General features: G+C 44.2%; 1 protein-coding gene across 4 annotated transcripts in view; it reads right to left on the bottom strand.

Moving 5' to 3' along the window:
- GLI3 (GLI family zinc finger 3) overlaps positions 1–26433 on the bottom strand; it is a 279910-nt gene that overhangs the window by 81650 nt on the left and 171827 nt on the right. For all 4 annotated transcript variants that reach the window (XM_047849880.1, XM_047849881.1, XM_047849882.1 and 1 more), the window contains 3 exons: positions 14012–14214; positions 10690–10836; positions 5577–5778 (listed from right to left, as the gene is read on the bottom strand). In XM_047849880.1, the coding sequence (XP_047705836.1) occupies positions 5577–5778; positions 10690–10836; positions 14012–14214 (552 nt within the window). The remainder of the gene's footprint in view (positions 1–5576; positions 5779–10689; positions 10837–14011; positions 14215–26433) is intronic.

Genomic DNA, 26433 nt, shown 5'->3' with positions numbered 1-26433 from the left:
ATGTAACTGCTCGGCCATGCAGACGTGGGTAGAAAAAAACATCAGTTTTTCAAAAACATCCTCAGGTATTAATACTGGTCCCCCGTTATGAAGAGCACTTCCTCCCAGGCCTTTTAACCGTGCCTCCCACTGGAGATTTCTAAGTGAAGGAAGGCCTCGCGGACAGAAAGAAGTTCAGGGTTGGGATACACTAGGCTCTGCCCCGTAAGTAGCTGAGCGCCTCTGATCTAGCCCACTAGCCTCTCTGAGCCTCAGCTCCCTGGACCCTGACACAATGCAGCCTCCTTGGGAGCTTTGAAGGCTTCCTGCTGTTCCTGGATCAGTGGCCCGGGCTGTGCACAACCTGGCCCCTGCCTGCCTCCAACCTCAGGCTTTGGGACACTCTCCCTGTTCACTGCCATCTGGCGCCCTGGGCTGCTGACGGTCCTCAATAGCCAAGCTCTTCCCGTCCCAGGGTCTCATCTGCCCCACTCATTCTTTCGTACCTGATCGGAGGCTTGTCTCCTTCATGAGTTCTGTGAGGGCAGGGGTCATGCCTCTCACCCATTTTGGTAGCCCCCATGACCAGCACAGTGACCAGCACAGAGCTGAATATGGAGCTAAATCTCTGCGGAGTGAATGACTAACTGATTAACTGAAGGGCTATATAAAGCCAATGGCCACCTATGGCAGTAAATAAGAACGATCTTTCTCCGTTAGTATTCATCGCTTTCGCTGCCACTGGGGGCAGGAGTTTGTCACCACTTTCAGAAGATGCAATCAGTGTTTCAGGACCCTGGGGTCATTGGCACGGTGTTCACCTATCCCTCAATGTCACCCCTCCCAACTTGTGACCAGCACACATAAGCTCGGAGCTGAGCCACTGCGGAGGCCGAGCTTGTTCCTGTCCGGCCTCGGGAAGCAACAGCGGACCGGCCAGACGTGCACTTCCTCCGGCAGCTGCCGCTGGACAGGGACACACAGGCTGTCCCATCCCCAGCTGGAGCCCGTGGTGCTGGCAGCGGACAGCCTGTTCCCACTGGTGGCGCTGCGGTGATGGGCACCTGACTCCTGCTTCCGGGGAGACGTCGGTCCTGGCCACGCCAGACCCCAAACCACGAAGGACACACACCCATCTTTGTGTTGGCCATTAAAGTCAAAGCTGGAACACTGGAACAGGTGGATTGGAAATGCATGGGTTCCTCATCATTCTGTTTATGTTCACCAGAAGACAACGGGGAGAGGAGGGTCACTGGAAAGCCCTCTCTTCCGACAGCAGTTCAATCTCTAGGGGAAGGCAGCAGCAGAAGCAGGGGTATTGCTACGGTACTGCCCTTAAGTGGGTATTTATAACATCCGCCTTAACCACATAGAGCGGAGGTTGCTGGTTGTCTTTGATAAATGGGAATCATCTAGGCCTAGATGGGAGTCTTCAGGGAGACAGACAAGGTAAAACTTCTTGAGACAGTCGAATATTTCACAACCTTTCTAAGTGCGTGGGGTTTTTCTGAATGGTCATTTTAGTCATGATATATATAAGAAAAAGGCTTATGGTGGACATTGGGACAAGACGTTTGAAAAGTGAGACATTAAAATCAAGTATCGTGTTTAAACATGCCAAGGGGCTTTTGTGAATAAATACTTGCTGCTTTTCTTTTTCCAAATGTTTATTTATTTTGAGAGAGAGACAGAGAGAGAGAATGAGCAAGCATGAGTCGGGGAGGGGCAGAGACAGAGGGAAACAGAGAATCCCAAGCAGGCTCGCCCCTGTCAGTGCAGAGCTCAATGCGGGGCTCCATCCCATGAACTGTGAGATGGTGACCTGAGCCAAAGTCAAGAGTCAGACGCTTAACCAACTGAGCCACTCAGGCACCCCAATACATGCTTTCCATGGTATTTTTATAGCACTCTGAAATATTAAGTAAGAACCATACACAAAGAGAGACATTTGCTTTTTTTGTCCCTTTATTTTGTATCCATCCCTCTATCTCTCTATAGCTATCAACCTATGGACATACACTATTCATAAAGACTGTAATATTCTGAAAGTCAGAATTATTCATCTACCACGTAGGAAGTTCCTTTAATAAAGGTGGTGATGAGAATTCTAATTACTCACTAAAGAGCTCCTTCACTTATTCACTCAAGAAATATCCACGGAGTGGTGTCAAGGTGACAAGGCACAGACGTTGTGGGGGGCAGTGTGCAGCCGTGAAAACACAGCCCTCTGGCACGTGCATTCTAGCAGAGGGGATGCAGACAGCAAAGTTCTGGATGAGCCAGCAAACATGGTGTTTCAAATAGTGGCAAGCCTGTTAGCAGCCTCTTGGAGAATAGCACCTGGACTGGACCGCTAGGTGAAGAAGATCGCTACGACGTTTGTTAGAAAACTGAACGTCCTCTTTACAGCTTAACCAACAACATTATCCTGTGCACTCCTGATGTCAGAAGCAGGTTAGGTAACGAAAAGAGTGAAAAAGCCAAATGCGTTTGGGGTCAGTTAAAAAACAGGGAATTGGATGGGGCACCTGAGTAGCTCAGTGGGTTAAGCGTCTGACTTCAGCTTAGGTCAATCTCAAGGTTCATGAGTTCAAGCCCCGCATCGGGCTCTGTGCTGACAGCTCAGAGCCTGGAGCCTGCTTTGGATTCTGTGTCTCCCTCTCTCTCTGCCCCTCTCCTGCTCACACTCTGTCTCTGTCTCTGTCTGTCTCTCAAAAATAAGTAAACATTAAAAAAAAAAAAGCAGGGAATTGGAGAATTGGCATGTGACCTTCTCCGACTTTCTCTTGCAAAGGCCCACCACGTTGATGCGTAAAACAAGGGGAAGAGTATGCTTTCCAAAATCACCGTGACATGAAAACAATGAGAGTGCCTCACACCAAGCACGGCAGAGATTACACGCATCCTAAGTCCACACTTGCTCCTGTGTCTTGCCCTCTGGACAAAGTTAGCTACCCTTTCTAGCTTTCTGTGCTCATGCTTCTTCTCTTTCCCTGCCATCCACTGGTCCTACTATGTACTGATTATTTCCCAAGTGAGTTTTTAGTGCACACGTTCAAACTGAGAACAGGGCAAGCAAAGCACTAACATCACTCCCACGACAGGACGGGCAAACAATGCTGATGATAATGATTCTAATTACTGTATTATATGGCACGCCGATCACGTCCTGGGTTACCTGCATTGCCTTCCATGCATTAAAAGCTACATCTGACCCTAACACACACTGGCTGTCTACTGAAGAATGAGAGGTCAGGCTGCCAGAGAGAAGACAGAATGGAAAGGATCCAAAGGTGAGGAAGAACATGAGCGCATGGTGGCTGGGCCAAATGTGAACTTCCTCTTCCAGTTCTAATGAGAATGACAGGGTCTGTGTGGCAGCTCTTTGGAGGCAGGGGAAAATGATCAAGCCAAGTCAGAATTTGGTACTAGATTACCTGGGCAAAGGTGAGCAGATCAAGAAAACAGAGAAGATGGGGGCAGGGGTGAGAATAAAGAAAGACAACGTTGTGACCATCAATGGACCATATTCAAATCTGAGGCTCTTAGATGCTGGAAAAAGTCAAACTAGCTGGGCAGAGACCCAGGAGGAGGAAAAATTAAAAAGAAGCAAGAAAAATAAATGCGTATAAGTGATTCTGGGTGAGTATCATTTGGGAATATCCTCGCATGCCATATTTCTCATACTTTGATGATATGACCTCTAATCAAGCCACATAACGGTTACATAATTTCAGCAAATTGACATACAGCCACTGGCAGTCGAAGACGCTGTGAGTATTTGCCAGGAGTGCAGAAACAGCCAGGCTATGGTTCTGAAATGGGCACCCTTCCTCAGAGCCCGACTGGGAGGGTCATGGGGTCGCACGGCCAGACCGTGATAGCTCATCTCCTGCATGGACCATCCAGGATCAGTCGTCCTGAGACTTTGCCAGTGGCTAAAGGTCTTCATCCTGGCACTGCAGATGCATGCCAGCGTCCGTAAAATGTGTCCTTTCCTACATAGCGGTGTCTTGTCTATAGCTTACACATGTGAACACTGAACTTCAAAGAGCTGACAGGCAAGAAAAGTTGCAGAGCTGGGGGCAAACCTGAACTCTGACTACAGATGCGCCCAACTCTAAACCTACATCTGTGACTGTTGTGGTTAATCCTGAAGACACCCCAGGACCTCTCTGTAAGCACTGACTGCTATCATACAAGCAGAGTTACTTGCTTTTTCCTCCATGTTTCCACACTTCAATGAGCATATTAAAAGAACAAAGAAAAGCAGAAGAAAATGACATCATGTCAACATGGGGATTTACAATATTTAAACACTAACTTGTGTGCCAAGGAGCATTACTGATATTGAACAAGCAAAGAATTAAAGCTGTAATTGAGAACATTGTTGAAAAAAGAGTGGTATTCATCATTTGCTAATATGATATGTTACTAACTGCTAACCCTTTTTTTTCCAGACTGTTGGGGCTTCCCTAGTATGTATATCTATCACGAAACACCCGTCAATTAAGAACTAAAGCTACTGTCCATTTGTAGAAACACATCTATAAACAAATCCTCACTTACTCAAAGCAAGTGGAAACAGCCTTTTTGATATGTACTTTTCAAAGCAAGGAATCATTCGTGGTTTGCAAAACTCCCGTTCAAAAAGATTGCTAGTCATTGAATTCTTCAACTATGGGGAAAAAACTGAGGGGAAAGGATCACGAAAGCTGATAATCATGGTGGCATAATGAATTAACCAGAACATGATCTAATTCTAGGCCTGAAATAACTCTTTGGTAATGCACAGAGTTCAAACCAAGTGTAAAGATACCTACAATTCATCGCCCGGCTTACTTTTATTCCCTACTTATTGACATCGGCCCAAGTTTGATCATTAGCAGCGAGAAGTATTTTATAGCAAGCATGTTTACAGAAGCCTGTGTTTGTCCCTTCATGTACAAGTACAGACACAATGTAGCACCAAAGGAAGTGTCGAAATGTTCCTGGTGTACTCCAAAGGAGGATGACAAGAAGAGATCTTTCAAATTAAGCTAAAAATACTTAACAGGAAAACGGGGAAGTCCTTGTTTGCCCCATCGCCGCGGACAGGTAGGTCTTCCAATGTCATCACATTTATTTTCCATTAGATTAAAAACCCTGCTGACACCTTTCCTTTGTAGACCTTTTCTGCGTAGTGAACAGCCATGAATTACAACCACGCCTGGCCTTTTGATTTCCGCTCCTGTTCCTCCATGTGTTACACACAACCAGGTATGAAGCTGGTTTTCTCTCTAGAGAACTCGAATTAGTAAGAGGGGCTTGGATGAAAGACTGGCCATAAGCACTGCCTCTAGACAGTGGATTCCATCATAAGTGAGTAAGTCCGTATCTCCGTACAGGCTACTAACTAACGTCTGCGAAACAATATTACTGGCCCAGTAACTGGCTCTAAAATCCACTGTAGTGATACCTGACCGGCATCCCGGGTCAGGCCCAGTGCCACGTGATTGTGTTCGTCCTCAGAGGCAGTGGGTCTTGCAAATGCAGGGCCTGCCAAGCGCTGACCCTTTATCAAAGAAACACATACTGGATTCGGGGGAAATACATACCTGATTGCACTTGCAGACAAGTGACCATAGGAACCACTTGCTGAAGAGCTGCTGCGGGAATTATTGAGAATCGTGACCAAGGAGTTGGGAGATGTCCTTATCATAGTCTGAAGGTCAAAGCTGTGATCGGACAGCGGTGATATGGACAGTGTACGTTTTCGGCTCGGCCTGGCTGACAGCCTGGGGCTGGGGAACCTGGTGCCTGTTATATAAACAAAACGGAGCCCGATTACCTGTGGTTGTACTCAGTACCTATTTATCGCTACTCGCCTGGGTGGAAGAAGCCGGCAACTTGCGGTGACAAGGACCTCTCCACCCACTTGTGATCTACTGGCTACAATTGAGGAAATTAGGGAGAAATATTTATCTTCCAGGGCTTACCTCAGGGGAGCTCTGTTTATTAATGTGCAGGCAAAATGATAAATTGCTAAACAAAAGGGAAAGACTTTTATGTGTTATCCCTCTCATTTCTAGTGATTTATGAATCTGACGGCTGCTTAGATATTCCCATCATTAATTCACCACAAGCGACGAAGACAGTGGTTCCCACAGTCACACAACACACCCCCCCTCCCCATCCCAACACACACCATTTTAAGGCAATGAGCCGAAGGAGAAAATGAATTAAAGCATCCTCAGATTAAAAATTCAGCTTAGTTAGGCTCTCATTTCCCCATGATTTCTATAGTTATCTGATCCATGTATACTTAGAGCTTTACTAAAACTACTGATAAATACATTATCCTAAATTAATGGCTCTCAATTGGGGGCAACTATGCCCCCAGGGGACATGTGACAACATCTGGAGACGTTTTGGTTATCACAATTCATGGGGTGCTACTCGTATCTAGTGAGTAGAGGCCAAGAATGCTGCTGAACAGCCTGAGATACACAGGGCAGCCCCCCACAACGAGAAATCATCTCTCCCCACTAGTGCCTACACCGAGGAACCCTGACTCAGTCCCCTACACTAAAGGCATGAGTCCCAATAAACATTACAAATCTCAGGATGCAGTTTGTTTGCAGATTTTCCAAATCTAGAAAAAACAGATTGTTTAGGGGGGAGGGGAAACCATGCAAACATTATAATGAGAGCTGATGAATCTAGTTTAATTCTCTGGACCTTGCTTCTCCAGTCAGAACTAATAGGGAATAAAGCACTTATTAATAGGAATCTCAGTTTTTATTAAGATTCCCCCGATGAAGCTCTAATCTGAAGGTCAGTAACTCCTACTTAAATGAGTGCCAACTTAATACAATGCTTTTTATCTAAAGAGTTAAAAACTGAATGCCTTCAATTTGGTAGATACTAGAATTTCAGGTAGATACTAGAAATTCAGATACTGAATTTCAGGAACTAGTATCAATGTGTCCCAGAGGCCCACACTCCTGCTTTTTCTAAGGTCACATTTACATTACAGAGTCATCAAACTAAAGTTTAATGAAAGAATGAGAACATCATCCCACTCCATAAGAGGCACATCAAACATGATTAGCTCTGAGTAACAATGGAGGGTTTCTATTTCAGAGTATGGGTATACCTGCATATGTAGGCACGGCAATTTAGTAACAGCTGAAACCCTGAGGTAGAAGGTAAGCCTTCTTTATAGAAAAAAGTCAAGGCACTTGGGTCTCTGGAAAAGTCAATGGGAATATTTTCTTCATCATGGACATTGACACAAGGTAACAATCCAACATGCTTCAAGATATTTAATGAAATGAAATAGAAGAATATGAAAGATTCTATAGATAATACTATAGAGTAAAGAGATATACTTTATAGTTAGAAAAAATAAATGGCAAACCGGAGCTTAGGAGGTTAAGTTAACATCATCCATGTATAAACCTGGAGAACCAGTGTGAAAGACAAGTATGGTACCTATTCAAATTTTTCTTTCAGAGATTCAAATTTGGGTTCTTCATTTAAATTAATTTCATTACCAGCCTGATTTAGGCCACACTAGTAGAAATATAGCCTTCCCAACTATGTACACAGCTTTTAGTGTTTAAATTAGCATCTTACTTTTACTATGGCATCTGCCTTACACATAAATGTTTCACATTTACTCACCAGGAGAGGCTAATTTCATCATAGTTTTCAATGAAGAAACACCGAGGACACACCAGACTTACTGTCCACCTCCATATAATCCTCAGCAATAACCCTTCTCAATGGGTCTCAGTTGCCACTGGCAGAGTTAAGAGTGACAGGACATTCTAGACAGAGATCATCCCTGGAACACCTCTAGTTTTTTAAATCACTAGATGAGGTGGCTATCTGATGCTATAAAGCGACAAAGGCCTCATACCCCCTTATATCATCCAAAGAGAGAGCCCAGAGGACTTCCTTCATCCCTGCCATGGAAACCTTCACATTGTCCATGGCCTGGCTAGTCCAGCCCGTCTGTTTTTCCCTCCAAGATGGGCTCTTATATATGTCAGTTTCCACCAATACCAATAATACAGTTTTCAGGAGCCCTCAACTCTAGAATGTCCTTTATAGGGATTACTTGCTCTCCTATCTTTTAAGGTCATTAATGCCAAAAAAATTAGGAATTAGAGCCATAAAACAGACTGGCTTCTTCAAACATGCAATGTAGGGTACTCTACCCTGTAAGTGGCTGAAACCCAGATATGCCCATTGCTGGCACATTAAAAAGTCAAGTGCTCATTAAAACCAGTTTCTTGTGGTTTCTGCCACCTGAAGAGTCCTGAAGATCTGGTTAACAGTGGATCACAGTGACTGGCTAGATCCCGGCCAGGCTCTGCCTCTGCAGGTACACATCCCACTTAGGCATTTAATTTACAATCGTTTTGCTTCTCCACTGGAAAAGTCTCCTATGACTGAAATGCTGGGTACTTTTCTTATGTTGTGTTTAGCTAAATGTCATTTCCATTTTCCTAGCAGGAAGATAATATTTTAAGCACTTTCTAACCCTTGAATATACTCTACCTAACCCCCTAATAATCAAGCAAACAGAGAAAGTCAGCATTTTGGAACAGTGATTTGGAATCCTCTGTCAAGGGGAACAGCTAAAACACAAGGTGAACATTTTAAAAACAGCTGAAAGAGGGGCACCTGGGTGGCTTAGTTAAGTGTCCAACTCTTGATTTTTGGCTCAGGTCATGATCTCAGAATTCAAGAGTTCAAGCCCCGCATTGGGCTCCACGAAGAACCTGCTTGGGATTCTCTCTCCCTCTCTCTGCCCCACCCTATCTCTCTCTCTCAAAATAAATAAATAAACTTAAAAAAAAAAAGTTGAAAGAGAAAGAGATGTGGCCCAGTTCTTCAGTGATTATATGGATTCCTTCCGAAATATAAGCCCGGGCATTCTTAGCATTCCAACACAGATATCTCTGATCTGGCTTTCTGTTAATTGTTTTGTTTCTCTGCTCTAATAAAAAATTCTGACAAAGAAAAAGGAGGTTTCTTTTTATGTGATGAATGATAGGACATCTAAATTCCTACTTAATGACAATCAATTTACCATATACTCAGGCAAATTAAAATTCCTTTAATTAGTTTTTACAAAGTAAAAGGGTAGCTTCATCCTTTATTTAGATAAAAACCGCCATTGCCTGACTAAACACATTCTCATCAAATATAGAAGGTAATATGGGCTGACCTTCCAAGGATTCTCCCCTATTTTAATTCTTTATTTGCAGATTTTTAAATAACTAATTTGCATAATAACGCTGAACTTGTTTTTTTCAACAATCCCTAATTGAAATGTGATTATGATGAATCTGAAATATAAGCTCTTGACTCTACAAAGCCAAACAACGAAACCCCTGCAGAAGATGTAACACGTTTCTTCTACGTTGTGTGTGGTAACGAACTCCCCAATGGAAACCATCGCAAGTTAGGATCCTATGTGACACACTGCGTTATTTCACGGCCGTCAGGAGACTAAGGCCGTAGATCTTACTCTGTGTAAGCCAATCACCCTCTCTTTACTCCAAACCCGAAGGCTGAATTACTCACCACTGCTAGTGAGCGGACCAATGTATACCTTTGTCACATAAAAGTCCAGAGAGACTGTAGATGAGAAAGCACTGCTACTGGGAAAAACAAACAAAACCCAGAGCAAATGCCCAACTCAAAGCCATACAGTTGTCATATTCATAAGGGTCGTGGCTTTCGCTGACACCTCCGATGATGCTTCACGTCCTCTTTCTGGCACCTGGCAAATGGAACTTAAGGAATCTGAATAAATAAGAACTCTTGGGATGTTCTGAACCATGGTATTTATAGGCTCATTTGTCTACATGTCTAGATAAGTGACCCAAAGGAATCATCAGAAGCCTTGAGGGATCCAAAAATAAGGGATATAAAAAGCATTGGGGCACCTGAGTGGCTCAGTGGTTAGGTGTCCGACTTCAGCTCAGGTCATGATCTCGTGGTTCGTGAGCTCAAGCCCCACGTCGGGCTCTGTGCTGACAGTACAGAGCCTAGAGCCTGTTTTTGATTCTTTCTCTCCCTCTCTCTCCGCCCCCTTCCCACTCATGCTCTGTCTCTTTCTCTCTCTCAAAAATAAACATTAAAAAAAATTAAAAAAAAAAAAGCATCAAATGACGCCCTTATCTTCTACTGTTATGTCCTAAAAATAGCTCTGGTTTGGAAATGCTTTTTATTTTTCCTAGATAAAAGGTCTTCGTGAAATACAATTTTTCATGTAAAGAAAACATGAGGCAAAATAAATCCATGGAAAAATTTAAAAACCAAGTACAGATTTAAAAACAAAATCAACTCCCAAAGCATAAAATCCAGAAAACCAAGGAGTGAACTGGGTGAAGCCCATCCATGGAATCAAACACGTTCCCTGATTTTGTTATCACGACCATCAGGGCAGGAGAGCTTTTTGAACAGCTGCCAAATTACAATCGCCGGCATGTTCCAGCTCATCGGTATCCCTGAGCTCTGCAAGGAGTCTCGGGATGGCCAGATCTGTGGAAGCTTCTTAGCAGACCAAGGAAAGGAGTGCACCAAATGTTCTTTCCCCTTCTCTGGTTTCAGAAGTTAGACAATCACCTCGTCTTTGCATCTTCCTCTGTAATTCACGCGTTAGCATCTGCCACCACCAGGACTACAGAAAACAGCCCCATCACTTACTGTCCATGGCGTGAAGATATTCCATGTGGATGGCCCCAGCGCCGGCAGTGGCCGCGGAGGGAATGATGTCTGCATAGGGACTGCGCTGGCCAGCTAGCAGAGCCATCTGGTGATAGTATTCTGCTGGGCTGACCCCGGCGTGGGGGGCTAGGAGAGGAGACAAGGAAAGCGTGGTGACTAGCTGGAAGAAGGTCAACAAGAAACGCTTCTGGAGGCAACGTCCGTCTGCTGAGCCATCCACGTCAGTACTCCCTTTTATGGCTTATTCTAATAAAACGGCTGGAGCTCAAACTGTGTTTTCACTGAAGTCTGCTCTAGAGAGCTTCTATTTGAAAAATAAGACAGAAACAGGGAGGAAGGCAAACCATAAGAGACTCAAATACAGAGAACAAACTGAGGGTTGCTGGTGGGGCGTTGGGTGGGGGGATGGGCTAAATGGGTGATGGGCATTAGGGGGGGCGCTTGTTGGGAGGAGCACTGGGTGTTCTATGTAAGTGATGAATCACTAAATTCTACTCCTGAAACCATTATTACACTACATGTTAACGAACTTGGATTTAAATAAAATTTTTTTAAAAAGGATAGAAAAAAATGAAAATAAAACTGAAAAATAGAAAAAATAAAATACATCCTAAAAATCTGTAAGGCTAGTTTAAAGAAATAACCAAGAATTCCAAATGATTAGAATGTATATCTATTCTCCTCCCCATGTTCCCCCCCGTCCCCAAGTTAAATTGTTTCTTATATGAAATCACCGTAGGTTCACATTTCTTACAGTGGTAGACAACTCAGACCATTGTGATATCTTTCCGGACACACTCAAAATACTTCCCGAAGCTTCTGGCAGGGGTGACCGAGTCAGCTCTCGCTACCTGGAGGGCCCAGGGCTTATAAGTGGAAAAGACAGCACAGCTTTAATAACACATGATGGGCTGATAAGCTGCAATTTTGTGTTCCATAATTTTAGAGCTCTTTTTTTCTTCCTTTTTTTCATTACAAAATCAAAAAGGAAATATACCTATCAATCTGGGGCAATTTACTGGCAAGAGTCAGCTCAGTAAGAGTGGGATAATCATGTGTTTCCACTGCCAATTTATGTGCAAAAGCGGCAAGACACTGTAGCAGTTCCGAGGGTGGTCTCCAGATTTTCCAAGAGCTGGGTGCAAATTCCGACTCCTCCTCTTACCGCTGCTGCAAGGGGCTGTTGGCAACAGTGATTGCAACAGCCCTTGGGAAGTGTTTACTTAGCACGTAGCATTCCATCAGGAAAAGTTTGTTTTACAATTACTAGGTAGAAGCATGGGGATTCTAGCAATAGGTCTGTGTATGTTTTCCATCTGCGTGCACATACTTTTTTCGTGATAAAAATATATGTAGATATATACAAACATCTCAGACTACACGTGAGAAACATCTGTGACTTGACTTTATGTGATGGAGTATTAGTTAGCCTCTTGAGAGGCAGGAAGAGGAAGGAAGAACGACCAATCAAAGAAAGCTTTATTCAGGAGCACCTGGGTGGTTCAGTCGGTTGAGAGACCGACTTCGGCTCAGGTCTCAGGTTTGTGTGTGGGTTCAGGCCCCGCGTAGGGCTCTGTGCTGACGGCTCGGAGCCTGGAGTCTGCTTCAGATTCTGTGGTCTCCCTCTCTCTCTGTCCCTCCCCTGCTCATGCTCTGTCTCTCTGTCTCTCTCTCTCTCAAAAGTAAACATTAAAAAAAAGCTAAAGAATGTTTTATTCATACTCATCATCAAATATTATGGAAAACAGATGAGAAGGCGCTTTAACTAGAGGTGCCACTTTCCACTGGCCCAATGAAATTTCTGCAAGGCAGGCATAATTCCAAGTCTGTTGTGAGCTGGTTGCCCTCACCCATCTCTCCCTCTCTTCTCCTGCACTGTCATTCCCATAAACTCCCAAGTACTCATGGAGATGGCTCTCCATTTTTTCCCCACTGTGAAACCAAATCCAAAACAGGAGAACTTAACTTGGGTCTGATTCTCTGAAATTAATTTTTTTTTTAATGTGAATCTTGTCCAAATGGCACAACTTATTCCTTAGGTACCTTACAACTCTACCCACTGCACTGAATCCAAAGGAAAGAAACGAGCCGACAGCCATTGCTGGACCACAGCTGCTCCTGGACTGTGACTGGAGAGATACTCACTGAGAAACCTCCTGCGATCCGTGCCCCGCCCTCGCCCCCCCCCCCCCCCCCAGCCACTTCCTACCATGCACAGCCGCCCCGGGAGGGGTCTGCAGGGAGGACGTGGGCGGTGCAGGTTCACACCACTACTCGGTGAGATGGCCTGCGTGGCGTTCCTGTGAGCTCCTACACAAGCACCAGCCGCTGCGGGCTGCTGTAGAAAACTCACAACCCATTATTTCTAATTAATATGGCTCACACCGTTCTGGACCTTAATTCAGATTCCAGCAATGGTGGACAAGTGAGTCTGCATATGTATGCACGTGATGGGAAAAGCTCTTCCTGAATCAAAGGAACGTTTCATAATTTGACAGTTACGGAATACACAGCTCCAATTAAAGAGTCTTGTGAGAAGTAATTAATTGGGAAGCTAATAGAACCAACAGGAATTTGACCCTTGAGAGTTTAAAATGAGCATCAAGTATAATAAAATTAAAGTCAAAGTCTGGTTCTTTTCCCGTACATCCCTCTTCCAGTTCTCACTGGGCATGGCCAAGGATGGAGGGCACGTGCAACAGATCTAGACCATCATGTTCTCTAAGCCTTGCTGCTCAGAGCACGGTCCACAGACCAACAGTGCTGATGTGCCACCTGGGAGCTTTACAGTGTGCAGAACCTCGGCAGCCCCCCAGACCCACCCCCCGCACAGAATCACATTTTATCATCCTCCCCGGGTGGTCCGCGTGCACAGTGCAATTGGAGGTGTTCTGCACGTGCAGAACAGAAAAGTCTCCATCGGAAGGTAAGCACAATGGCCGGTTACATGTGCGTGCTGTGTGCACGTGGAGTGGCAGAACAGAACAGTGGATGGGAGCAAGGTCTTTGGAGTCCCTGAGTGCCGGCTGTGAGTTCCACGTGCCACTTAGTAGCCACCGGGCCACGTTGCCTGTTACATGGCCCCTCTGCCCATTGCTCTCCTCGCCTGAAAATGGAGACGGTACCCCCAACCCTCAAGGAGGCGTCCCAAGGCTGAAGCGAAAGCATGCTCTTAAAGCACTTAGCACAGCACATGGCACACGGGAAACATTCAGTAAACATCAGAGCTGCTCTATACCACGCTCCGGGTGAGGCACGATGGGTGGAACAGGGGGAAAGGGCTGGTCGGGGACTGACTTACCGTCTGTGGGGCTGAGCCCCCGGGCGGCCGAGATCATGGAGAGGGACGGGCTATGAAGAGACCGGATGTAGTCCATGTAGGGATTGATGTAGGGGTGCGGAGGGCTGAAGGGGGGCTCAGAAGCTGCAGCGGGGTTCCGGTGAGGGGAGATCCTGATGAAGGGCAGGTCTGAATACGTGGGGCTACTAGATAAGGCAGAAGGCCTGGACAGAAAGAAAACCAGACACAAGAGGTGCGGGTGAGACAAATATCTCCATAGGCACAGGCTGTCTGTGAAGGAAAAGAAGAAAGATTTTTAAATGTCTTGGGGGAAAATTTATCAGCCATATACGTTTCCAGTACCATTACCTTAAAACCGTGGTGACAAATGCAGGCAGAATGCTACCACGCGATTGTTTGGGCCAAGAAAATTAACCTGAGACATTTCGTGGCACTCTGAGTACAGAAAAATAAAGGTTGGCCTCTGGCTTCCCTTAGGACAAAAAATTCTACACACCAGGCACCTGAGTTGAGCACAGTTCTGTGATTCTATGTTCCATTTGACCAGAACATTAGTTTTACCACTGCGGACTTACCTCTCACCATCATGGCGTTGCACTAAAAAAGAAAGACCGAGAAAAGGAATTGCAAATTCATCTGGTCACGCACACAGCAGAGTTGTCCACAAATAAAGAATGCTAATTGCAAACGTCTGCAAGAAATGGGACAGGAGACACTCTATATCCGTGTTTGAACGCTTACTGCAGGGGTCATGCAGCTGTGAGAAAAACCAGTTTTACAGATCTGGGCTTCACTGTTTGGGAGACCACTCCTCCTGTCTGTGTGAGCCAGCACTGAGAGAGCCTTTCCTCTGACACTCATGTTTCGAGTGGCGCCCTGGTCAGCCGTGTCCAGCAATGAAGTAATGAAGGAGTACCTGGGGCTACGAAGTTGGAAAAGAACGGGGTTTTGATCAAGCGCATGCCTTGGTTATAATGAGCTGATGAAAATAGATTCTAAAACACACCTTGCTGCCACCATGGCCTGAGTCGATCCTGGGGAGTCCTTCCCCGGGGGATAGAAGTTTCTAGAATGGCCAGTTTGGGCACCCCCCCCCCCCCCACTGCCTGGTTTCGTCTCCAATAGGAAATGTTTTGTGTGGGTAATCCACTGAACTGGCTACGACAGGCTGAATGCCTGTGCTCTCCGCTTCCTCATTCACAGAGGGGATGGCCATAACAGCAAGAGGCCGCGATACAGACAGATCTACTGGAAAGGGCAAATTCCTCTTGCGCCACTGTGGCTTTAGGCGTAAGATGAAAGGGAGGGGAGAAACATTTTTTCATCACGCCTCCCGAAGCAAAGGCGCCCTGCCGGCCGGGTGCTGGGCCCCATCACCCTGTCAGAACATAATCTTGGGGGAAGCCAGCTCCACCAAGTGCACAACGAGGCACGAAATAAATGAAACCGAAGATCAGATAATGCATTTTGTCTCAGCGGAAAATAAAAGAGGGCGAAATATGGTTGGTGGGGGGGATATTCTCATTTGCTCTTTCTTACTCTTTTTCACTTTGAACTTAAAAAAAAAAAAGGAGGCTTTTTATTTGTTATTCAGATGCTACTTTTGGTGAAAATAAAAATCCAGAGTTTTCTAAATTTACACGTGGGCAGAGGGAGAATTCACCACCTGACAACAGCAATTTCTTTTCAAAACAACTTGAGGCTTTCTGCACCCACTCAGAAACTAGTAAAATTACTTACACTTACATAGAAATCAGCACAACCTAGGAGGCTCTCCTATTTTAGCTTTTTATGACAAAACAAGTTGGCTCTGTGTCCTTGGTTAAATCCGAAGTTCCCCCTAGACATGTTGCTACTTTTTTTTTTTTTTTTTAATTTTTTTTTCAACGTTTATTTATTTTTGGGACAGAGAGAGACAGAGCATGAACGGGGGAGGGGCAGAGAGAGAGGGAGACACAGAATCGGAAACAGGCTCCAGGCTCTGAGCCATCAGCCCAGAGCCTGACGCGGGGCTCGAACTCACGGACTGCGAGATCGTGACCTGGCTGAAGTCAGAAGCTTAACCGACTGCGCCACCCAGGCGCCCCGACATGTTGCTACTTTAGAGCATGGGGAGCCTCCAGTTCACTAATTCCCTTTCTACTGGAAAGGAAAATCAATCTTTCCACTTTGATTCAAAAGTAATTCCTACAAAATACAAATCTATCTGTAGATTTATGATGGGAGACCAACACAGCAGAGAGGTGGAAACGCAGACATTTCAAGAAATCCACTAGGTAACAGCCTGTGATCCCCAACATACTCGGTCTCAACAGTCTGGACTAAAACTTGGTGGGGGCGGTGGCATTTCTTTTTCCTTGTAGACAAAAATGGCAACCTGTAATTTTCCTGGAATTCCAGAATTGACCAGGGTCGTGAGAATATTCCTAGAGGCCTAGATTTCATTTTGAAGAATCATACACAGGAAAAATAAATAAATAAATAAATAAATAAATAAATAAATAAATAATCAGCATCCAGAACAACGTGAAAATTCCAGAGGCGGGGCCCGGACGGTCACCAATCCCAAGGAAGCAAGGAAGCCAGGAGACAGGCGAGGCCCACCTCCTCGTGCAAGTCCATGGAAATCTGACATCTGCACCCGCCCGCACCTGCATTTGACCCATACCCACAAGAAGACTGAAGAGACCTGCAAGGAGCAGCCAGGAACAAGGACTGGTCACGGCCTCCCCACAAGATGCCAGGGCCCCGCCCTCCCTCTGCACACCAGGAAGGAGCAATAGCAGAGAAGAGGGCCGGTTCCTCACGGAGGCGAAGTCGGGAACCTTCACCCACTGTGGTAAATGCCATGTTCACGCATGTCCCTTCCAGAGACATGATGCTGAGGAGATATGAGGTCTGATAAAGGTGGTAGGACATGCCTTCAGACAGGAATGCAAATAAGAAAGCTGTCAAGTTATTTAATTGCCCTTAGAGCAACAAACCTGCTAGAATTCACAGGCCAGCCATCCCCAGGATACAAAAAGGAAAATCCTCAATAAGGGTTACCCAGTGAGGGGGCCATCAGGAATTCTGGACACAGGTGAGTCAGACCACCACAGCAGTGGTACCGTGGAAGGGCGCGGGAGCTGGGGGGAACCCATGTGTGACTTCGTATGCAATGACCACCGTCTCTTAGTCCTTATGGGTAAAATGGGAAGGATTCCTACCCTCTGGGGGGTCTTGGCAACTTCATCTAAGGAAAACCTCATGCACTGAGTCTGGTATCTAATAAATGTTCAGTGTGTGCATACATACATACATACATACATACATATTATACTAATTTGTTCTACTCTTAATATACATACGTATGAACAAACATGCATACATACTAGGGATGGCAAATATAGCATACTATGAGATTGTCAAACACTGAAATATTGGAACACTCTTTTCAAAGCAATACCTGTCTGCTTCGTTCCCCAACCCGACAGAGCCCTAGAAGCGCCTCCTTGGATTTCCAAGCAAAATCGTAAAACCACACAAGGTGGTTAAAGCATGAACTCAGTATTTTTTTTTATGTTTATTTATTTTTGAGAGTGAGAGAGACAGAGCACGAGTGGGAGAGGGGCAGAGAACGAGGGTGAAGAGAATCTGAAGCAGGCTCCCAGCTCTGAGCTGTCAGCACAGAGCCCAACAGGGGGTTCGAACTCACAGACTATGAGATCATGACCTGAGTCGAAGTCGGACACTTAACCGACTAAGCCACCCAAGTGCCCCTGAACTCAGTAATTAAATGCAAGAGCTTTGAAAACACTGGACTTGAATGCAATCTGTCACTGACTCTGTCACTGAAGGTTAAGTTCCCTTTTACACAACGTGGAACAATAGCTCCCTCCTGGGAGGGGCTCCGTAAATGCTAAAAAAGCCCTGGGCACTCAGTAAATGGTGGTGGTCGCTGATGTTCTTGGTGGTCCTAAGAACCACCCAACAAAACTGGTGTGTGTGACTCTGAACTCAGCAAACAAGTGTCCAAATGGCAAGACTTTTGGACACTCCTTTCCAATTTCCCTGCTGTTCCAAATTCTTGGCAGCGAGATCATCTGTCAGTTATTTTGTTTTAAACTGTAAAGCAAATCTGAGAGGGCAGGTTGAGGTCTTTAAATGTAACAGGTGGATGTGTTCAATGCTTGTATAGAAGCGCCATTCAAGATTACAACCAGACGGATGGATTCTTGAAGGAGGAGAAGGTGGGAGGTGTGGAGGAGGCACCCACAAAAATCTTCCCTATAAATGACATATATTCTTTCACAAATTATCATAAACTTGACCTGGTAAATATCTGCCAAGCTTACTAAAAGTCTGCACTGGGGATTACAATACCACCAGGAAAAGAAACTACAGCCGTCTCCTTCTTGGTTTATATTTTTAGTAGATACACAGAAACGGAATTGAAGATTACCGTTGTCTTTCTCTGCCTTTATAGCTTTCTGTTCTCTCCCTGTTCTTGGGGCTGTACGTGGCTCGCTCACCGAAGGCGGCAAAAACCACGGAGAGAAAAACCCAAACAACAAACATTCTAGGAAGAACACGGACACTTAGAACCTGCTCCAAGAACAGAGATTCTGCTATTTATGTTGTCGCCAAAGAGTATAGAAGTATGCCTGGGACCCTCCAAACTAAATCATACAAACTGCTGTCTGGGAAGCAGAGGCCCAAACCACAGAGGGTTGTCAGGGCGCAGCTGATGTCCCGTTACCCCTCCACATTGGCTCACATGAACGAGGCCTGGCATGCCCACCCAGGGATGACACCCCATATTCCGCTTCCAGTTCTTCCAAGGCCACAAAAACCCAGTGAAGGGCTGTCGTGTGGTTTCCACATTGCCCAACAGGTAGACGAAGTACAGTTTCAGATAAGAAAGAAGGTGGGGATCATTTTGGTTTTCTCCCAAAAAGACAATAAAGCAATATAAAGTTGTGTTTGTGGAGACAACTTGACCTCGGATTAGGTTCTTCACAAGGTCATGAAAATAGACTACGATGAAAAGAATAGTGGATTCTTATTAGAGCATTTTTTAACGGCAATACTATGATAAACCTAAAAACAAAAACACGTATTGCAGAGGATAACTGGACTTCTTAGTTAGAATGAAATAGCATTATATAATCTAATTTGTTACTGCCTTTTCATCTATCTTATTGGGTTACTGAAATGCCAAGATTAAAATCACAGTATTTAATCACCTGCATTACCCATTATGAGAGCATTAAACCAGGTTTATATGCTGGATTATTACAATGGCTTTCACATCGCTTGGGATACTGGAAACGTACACATACTTCTTCACCTTTGCATGAAGGTTCCAACTACCAGAAGAATGAAGTGTTGGGGTTTTTTACCTAACAAGTTTACCTTTTGTTTAATTTTGTTCTTTGTATAACCAGTAGATACTCTTCATATTCAAGAGGTGGCCTACCAGAGAACAAAGGGGAGTTATCCCTTATAATGTATTTTTAACCAACTAATTAATTATTCAATAAGCATGATTTTAATAAATCAAACTTTATAATAAAAATTAGCTTTCCATTCAGTGAAGGAAACAAATAACACAAACGTCCGTGGCTAATACGCTAGATGCCCGTCAGAAATTTGCACAATCCTGGACTTCACCTTTTCCTCCATTCAGGGTGAGCTTCCAGATAACCTCCCTCTGTCCCAGGAGCATCGTGTGACCCTGAAGTGTACAGACGGCTGTGTCGATTACTCTCTATTTGCCAGCCTTACCCCTGGAGCCACTGCATCCCAGGAAGGCTGGTCTGTACAGATTCCCTTGATGGGCTGACTTTCCCTCTGGATTCTACTAACGAGATGCACTGGCAAGAGCTGGTGCTAGAGGAAAGAGTCAAGGTATTTATTCCCCTCACTTGCTCTCGCTGGCTGGAGTTTCACTGGTGGCGTTCCAATCCCAGGCCACAACTCCAGAAGTGTAATCCCATCCGAGGCCCTAGCCCCCACTGAATCACTTTTCCCTCCAATCTGCACCTTCAGATTAGGGTTGGCAACTGCTTCCAACTTCTGCTAGTCCTGGAGGCTTTCCTATCACTTTGGGGGCCTTTAAACTTGTCCACCCCTGTGTAAATACCTGCTCCGTTAAACTGCCACAGCCTTGGGGTGTCTGGGTGGCTCAACTGGTTAAGCATCTGACTCTTGGTTTCAGCTCAGGTCGTGATCTCACAGTTCATGGGTTCAAGCCCTGCGTCAGGCTCTGCACTGACAATGTGGAGCCTGCTTGGGGTTCTCTCTCCCCCTTCTCTGCCTCTCTCTCTCTCTCAAAAATAAACAAATAAACATTAAAAAAACAGCTGCTACAGCCCTAGCTGATAGCATGGATCTGTTTCAGATCCCAATGCCATCACCTTTAGAGCTAAAGAGTATCTCCCAGGAGTGTGTAACTGACTTCAGGCTTTTACAAACTTACCGTGTTGGATTTCAGTTTTTAAAAACTACATGATAACTACATAGATGAATATTTTCAATGATATGTTCATTTGATATACATTTTATGGAAAAGCCACTTACTAAGAATCCATTATGATTTCACCACTTGGGAGGAATTTCAGGAAACAAAATACATGATCATTTGGTCCCTGCTTTCAAAGAGTTTATAGCCACATAGGATGAACAGCATATACAGGTGAATGTCTAACCAGCAAGTGCTGAGCGAGTGTTATCTGTTGAGTCAGAAAGCACCAACAGGAAGCTTCCAGGATGCATGTTGGTTACAAAATATATGGAACGTGAACTGCACTACAAAATGAAGATATGATTTGAATAGAAGTGGCCTTTGAAGATGAAGGTGAGTATATTGCTTGTTGTACACATTAGTGCTAGGGTGCTGAATATTATCTTATATAAAATTCAAGGGCTATGGTTAAGTTCTTTAACAAATAAAACAGAAATACTTGTTTTAATGGTAAAACATTATTTCAAAGGATTTTCCCAAATGATTTTCTTATTTGTGTTTCCTATTTACGGCTGAGTATAAAAGCAGTTTATATCCATAAATTAAAAAGTTGAGATTATTTCAAATCAGCATTAAAAAAGTTACTCCCTGGGGTGCCTGGGTGGCTCAGTCGGTTAGACAACCAACTTCGGCTGAGGTCATGACTTTTTGGTTCATGGGTTTGAGCCCTGCATTGGGCTCTGTGCTAAGGGTTCAGAACCTGGAGCCTGCTTCAGATTCTCTGTCTCTGTGTCTCTCTTCCCCTCCTTGACTCTCCCACTAGCACTTGTTCCCTCTCTCTCTCCCTTTCAAATATAAATAAACATTAAAAAAAAATTTTTTTAAGTTACTCCCTATGTCCAAGCTATCCAGATCTAACCAAAATCAGTATTTTAACTTATTTAGTACCAGCACTTTTTTCACGTGTTATGTACTTTTTAAATACTCAAATTTTAAATTATACTTTCTCCCTCAATATTAAAAGGTTCCTCTAATATCTTTTACCAGACTGCACATCAACATCATCAATAAGTGCAGTGCAGAGTAAAGCCATCATGAGTCATCAGTACACATCCACAGAGTTGGCTAAAATTAAAAAGAGGGACAGTGGCAAGTGTTGATGAGGATCTGGGGCAACAGGAACTCTCAAACAATGTGCATATATAAGCTGGCACGACATCTTTGGAAAACAGCTGGGTATTACGTACTCGAATAAATGCACACCCTATGGTCCAGCCATTCCTTTCCTTGATACATCCACAACAGTAATGTGTGCACGTGTGCCACAATGTCCTAGACCATTCAGAGCAGCGTTATTCATGTTAAAATCGGAAACATCCAAATATCCATCAACACCAGAATGGTGGGGCGCCTGGCTGGCTCGGTCAGTAGAGCGTGAGACTCTCACTCTTGGGGTTTTGAGTTTGAGCCCCACACTGGTTGTACAGATTACTTAAACAAATAAAATCATTAGAAAAAAAAAACAGTACAATGGGTAAATAATTCATACAATGAAACGGGGAACGGCTATGAAAAATGACCAACCACAATGTGGAAAACCTCACAATGTTGAATGGAAGAAGCCCGGTTACAAAAAGGGTATAATATACTGTATGAGCCCATTTATATAAAGTTCAATAACAGACAGATCTGAACGCTAGCATTAGGATAGCCAGGCTAATGTTTACCTTTGGGTGTGTGGGCTTCCAGGGTGCTGGTGTTCTATTTCTAGATTTGGCTAGTGGTCAGAGGTTCTTACTTTGTGATAACTCATTACAATTCATTGAGCTATATGTGTTTTATGTTTTATGTTTTTTTAAAAAGGAGACACATATCTCTATGTGCCACAGTGGTTTCAACCATTTCCATTAAATTCAGACAGTCAAATAGATATATATGTATAGTTCTTGAAATTTACGAATTATTGATACATAAAAAATACCATAAATAACAACACTTACTGCTGTTAAACAGACAATGTAGTTGCACATGAGTGTAAATTCGAAGTAAACCATGGAGGACAAGCTTCTGTATGTTAATTCTGGGGGAGGAAAGGTCCTGCTAATAAGCCAACCAAAGGGAGAGGCCACGTGAATATCCCCAACCCTTGTCAGTCACCTCCTCTGTCAACTGAACCAACGCTATATAGCTCTCACATGGATAATGCAATTGTTTGTGGCTGAATTTGACTTGATTCCTTCCTGAGAAGGCTGCAAAGAATAACTTGACAAAATTTACCTCCCTTCTGTACTGTAAATATAATTCTGTGTTAACAGATTGAGATTTCAAGGTCAGGAAAACAGTCAAAGAATTTTTAAAAGAAAGGCCATTCAGAAGGTACAATACAGGGGAATGTAGGTAATGGTACTATAATGGCACTGTAGGTGCCAGAGGGTGGCCACGCTTGTGGTGAGCACAGCAACGTGTACAGAGTTGTCCACACACGACCACGCGCACCCAAAACTAATGTAATATTGTCTGTCGGCTATACTCAAATAATAATAATAGTAAAATAAATAACAAAGTCCATTCAGGTAACCACAATGTGCAATGTGCTGTTATCAAAAAGAGTTCTTAACAAACACTATTGGTTCAAATAAACCCCTAGAGGTAAATGACCACCTCCCACGGTGTAAGTCTTCTTTCTGCCCCAACTCTTGGATAGAAGAAGCCTGATCGATGCGTGTCTGTAACACGTCACAAACGAGGGCAGAAGACAGAGAACCAGTGGGGAAGGCAGGATCCTCGACCCAAGTGGCAGCTGATCAAACAGTTTCTAAATAACCTGTCATTGGTTTTGAATATTTCAGTTCCATGAAAGCATATATATATTTTTTAGCAGCCTCTTTTGTTATCCTAATGGACCCCAAATACTCCATATGACAGTATGCTTCTTTTTCCGATGTGTAATAAATATATGAGAAATCATCTTCCTTACCTTCAGTCACTACCCAATCACTGTATAGTTTGTGAGAAAAACAGAACCATTAAAAAAAATTAACAGTATGCAGTTTTTAGAATTATTAATAGAATATATAATTACATATCTTAATATATAACTTATGTGTTATTTATGAACAGATTAAAAAATAGAACTATAATGTATTAATAATAGTTAACGTATTTATAATGTACTGTAAATGTAAATATAAGGACTAATTATTAGAAGAACTAATATGATGCCTTGTCACAAAGTCTACAGAGATACCACTTTGACAAGGAAACCACTCTGACTCCCTAGTGCAGAAGTTCAGACGTCCGGCTGTGATTCTTTTGCTAACCTGATGCCTGGCAGATGGAGGGGCATAGAGCTGTTCTCAGTGGTAAGATTCTGGAACACTGAACGGGGCCCTGTTTTCTAGAGAGCTTCCCATCCAGTTTGTGGTAACACAGCAAATGAACCCTGTCCTTTTCTCCTTTCCTCCTCTAAGACAACAAGCTGTCCTTCGGAATAGTTATCTTCGCCTGTGAACGCTCTCTCTTTCCCCCTGGGCAGGCCACGGGGGAGGCCAATCCCGCCAGGCCCACGGGGCCTCCGGACTCACTCCCCTCCGTTTCTCCCTGTGGAGGGTAGTTCTCACACAGGTCAACGTTATAAGCCCTGAGACAGATTTGGTGCTGAGTGACCAGATCTTTAATTTTTTTTTTTTCTTTAACGTTTATTTGAGAGACAGAGACAGAGCATGAGCGAGAGAGGGGCAGCAGAGAGAGGAGGCCCAAAATCCAAAGCAGGCTCCAGGTTCTGGGCTGTCAGCACAGAGCCCAACGCGGGGCCTGAATCCACAAATTGTGGGATCATGACCTGAGCCAAAGTCGGCGCTCAACCAACTGAGCCACCCAGGTGGCCTCTGAGTGACCAGATCTTTAGAAGTCTGCTCTGCTGCAAGCTCTTTAGGCCAGGATGGAAATGAAGCAGTGTTGTACTGTTTAAGTGTTAACGAGAAAGAAGGCATAAGGCATTCAGCCTGGCACCTGTCCCATGGTAAGTTCTCAGCAAACACTGGCCCCTACAACCAACACCCTCCTTGCCGCTGTTATTTTCTAGAGCTCTGGGTTGGTTAAGGCCAAAGTCACCCAGCTTTCATGGGCTTCTTGTTCAGTGACTTCCCAGGACCCCCCAGGGATGGAGCTGTTCTGCAGCCAGGATGAGTCAGCTATTTGACACCCTTAGGAGCACCCCACCTGGCCTCACCTCACACAGCAGATAAATGAGCGACTTGACTTGACCTTAGTAAAGCGAACAGCATTTCTTTCCTCCCAAAGTAAATTCAAGGGCATGGTTATTCTTGGTTTTATTTCAAAAATTCATTGCCATGAGAGAAGAAAAAAATGGGGGGGAGGGGAGTTTTGACAAAAACTTCGAAGTCTGATTTCTCTGACATTCCTGCCAACTTTCCATTCATTCTAACAGACCTTATTTTTTTGGAATTTAATGAATTACGAATTCTATCCAAAAGCAGCACTCCAAGTGGCAGGGCAGTGTTCTTTTCCAAAAAGAAAACGCACAGCAAAACAGAAAGATACGGGAACACAATAGTGTGGGGTGACTTGGCACAGACCTAAGCCCCGTGAGCTAACTAAGAGTATCTAGAAAAACCCTGGGCAATGTGACATTTGTTCGTCCAGGTGTTAGGCTTTCTGATCATGTAGAGTTCTATCAACCATGACGTCCTTCATTGGGGGAACTTTTGGATCTGAACCATGATACCCACCAGGTGCAAAGAAAAAGGACCATAAAGTACATACAAGAGATTCGATTAGAACTGCTGGATTCCTGAGTGGCTCAGTCGGTTAAGCGTCCAAACTTTAGCTCAGGTCATGATCTCACAGTTCATGAGTTCAAGCCCCCATCAGGCTCTGTGCTGACAGCTAGCTCTAAGCCTGGAGCCTGCTTCCTCTCTCTCTGCCCCTCCCCTGCTCACACTCTGTCTCAAAAACAAAACAAAACAAAACAAAAAACTGCTGGATTTAGAGGTACCTGGTGCCTAGTCAGTTAAGTGTCCAACTCTTGATTTAAGCTCAGGTCATGATCTCATGGTTCATGGGATTGAGCCTCATGTGGGGCTCTGTGCTGATAGTACAGAGCCTACTTGAGATTCTTTCTCCTTCTCTCTGCCCCTTCCCAACTCATGCTCTCTCTCACTCACTCTCGCTCTCTCTCAAAATAAATAAACTTAAAAAAAAAAACTGCTGGAGTTAACCAACTCAACACACAAGTCTGTGTGAATTTACCTGGAAATTTCAACAATTTAAGGTAAAGAGATATTTTAAAAATCTTGAGAGCCCCCACGCCAGGATCTGTTATTTCACTGAGAGATCACTTAGTAGGAGGCTTCAGATATTGGGTGCAAATAATTAATTAGAAACAGGAAGTTAGGTTCCAACAGTAAATCCTTGCTTCACGTTGAACCCTTATGCAGGTGGTATGGGGAATATTCATGCCAAAGACAAGGGTGCATCTGGAATTCTGGGCCCAGATGAGTATGAGTCTTCTGTGTTAATTTCTATTTTGAGAGGTTATTTCAAGAATCAGCCAGAGTATCCTTTCTCAGCAGCAATCTGGCATGCCGAGCATAGGTCTGTCTTCCACCAGCCAGTGTCGACTTTCTCTATACTCCATCACTATGACAATCCTCATAATAATTATTATTACTATTAACTACTGACTAGGTTGTTTTCAGGGTTGTCTCTTATGATCCTTGGCAAAATATATCTGACTCACGCTTTCTCTCCTTCTTTAAGTTATCCTTATTTTAAGGGATAATAAGGAAGTTCATCAAGGAACTATTATTAATTACCCAAATGGCTCTCCTCCAGAATAAAATCCCCAAGATTCGCTAGGTGCCTCTGGCCTAGTAAAGGTAAAATAGGTGGGCCCGTTTGATTTGGCAGGTTATTTAGATTTCACTGGCTATAGACCTCTAGGACTCTACTA

The sequence above is a fragment of the Prionailurus viverrinus genome, chromosome A2 (assembly GCF_022837055.1).
Source record: "Prionailurus viverrinus isolate Anna chromosome A2, UM_Priviv_1.0, whole genome shotgun sequence".
Taxonomy (NCBI): Eukaryota; Metazoa; Chordata; class Mammalia; order Carnivora; family Felidae; genus Prionailurus; species Prionailurus viverrinus.
The sequence above is the reverse complement of the archived record's forward strand: the minus strand, read 5'-3'. Positions and strand labels throughout refer to the sequence as shown.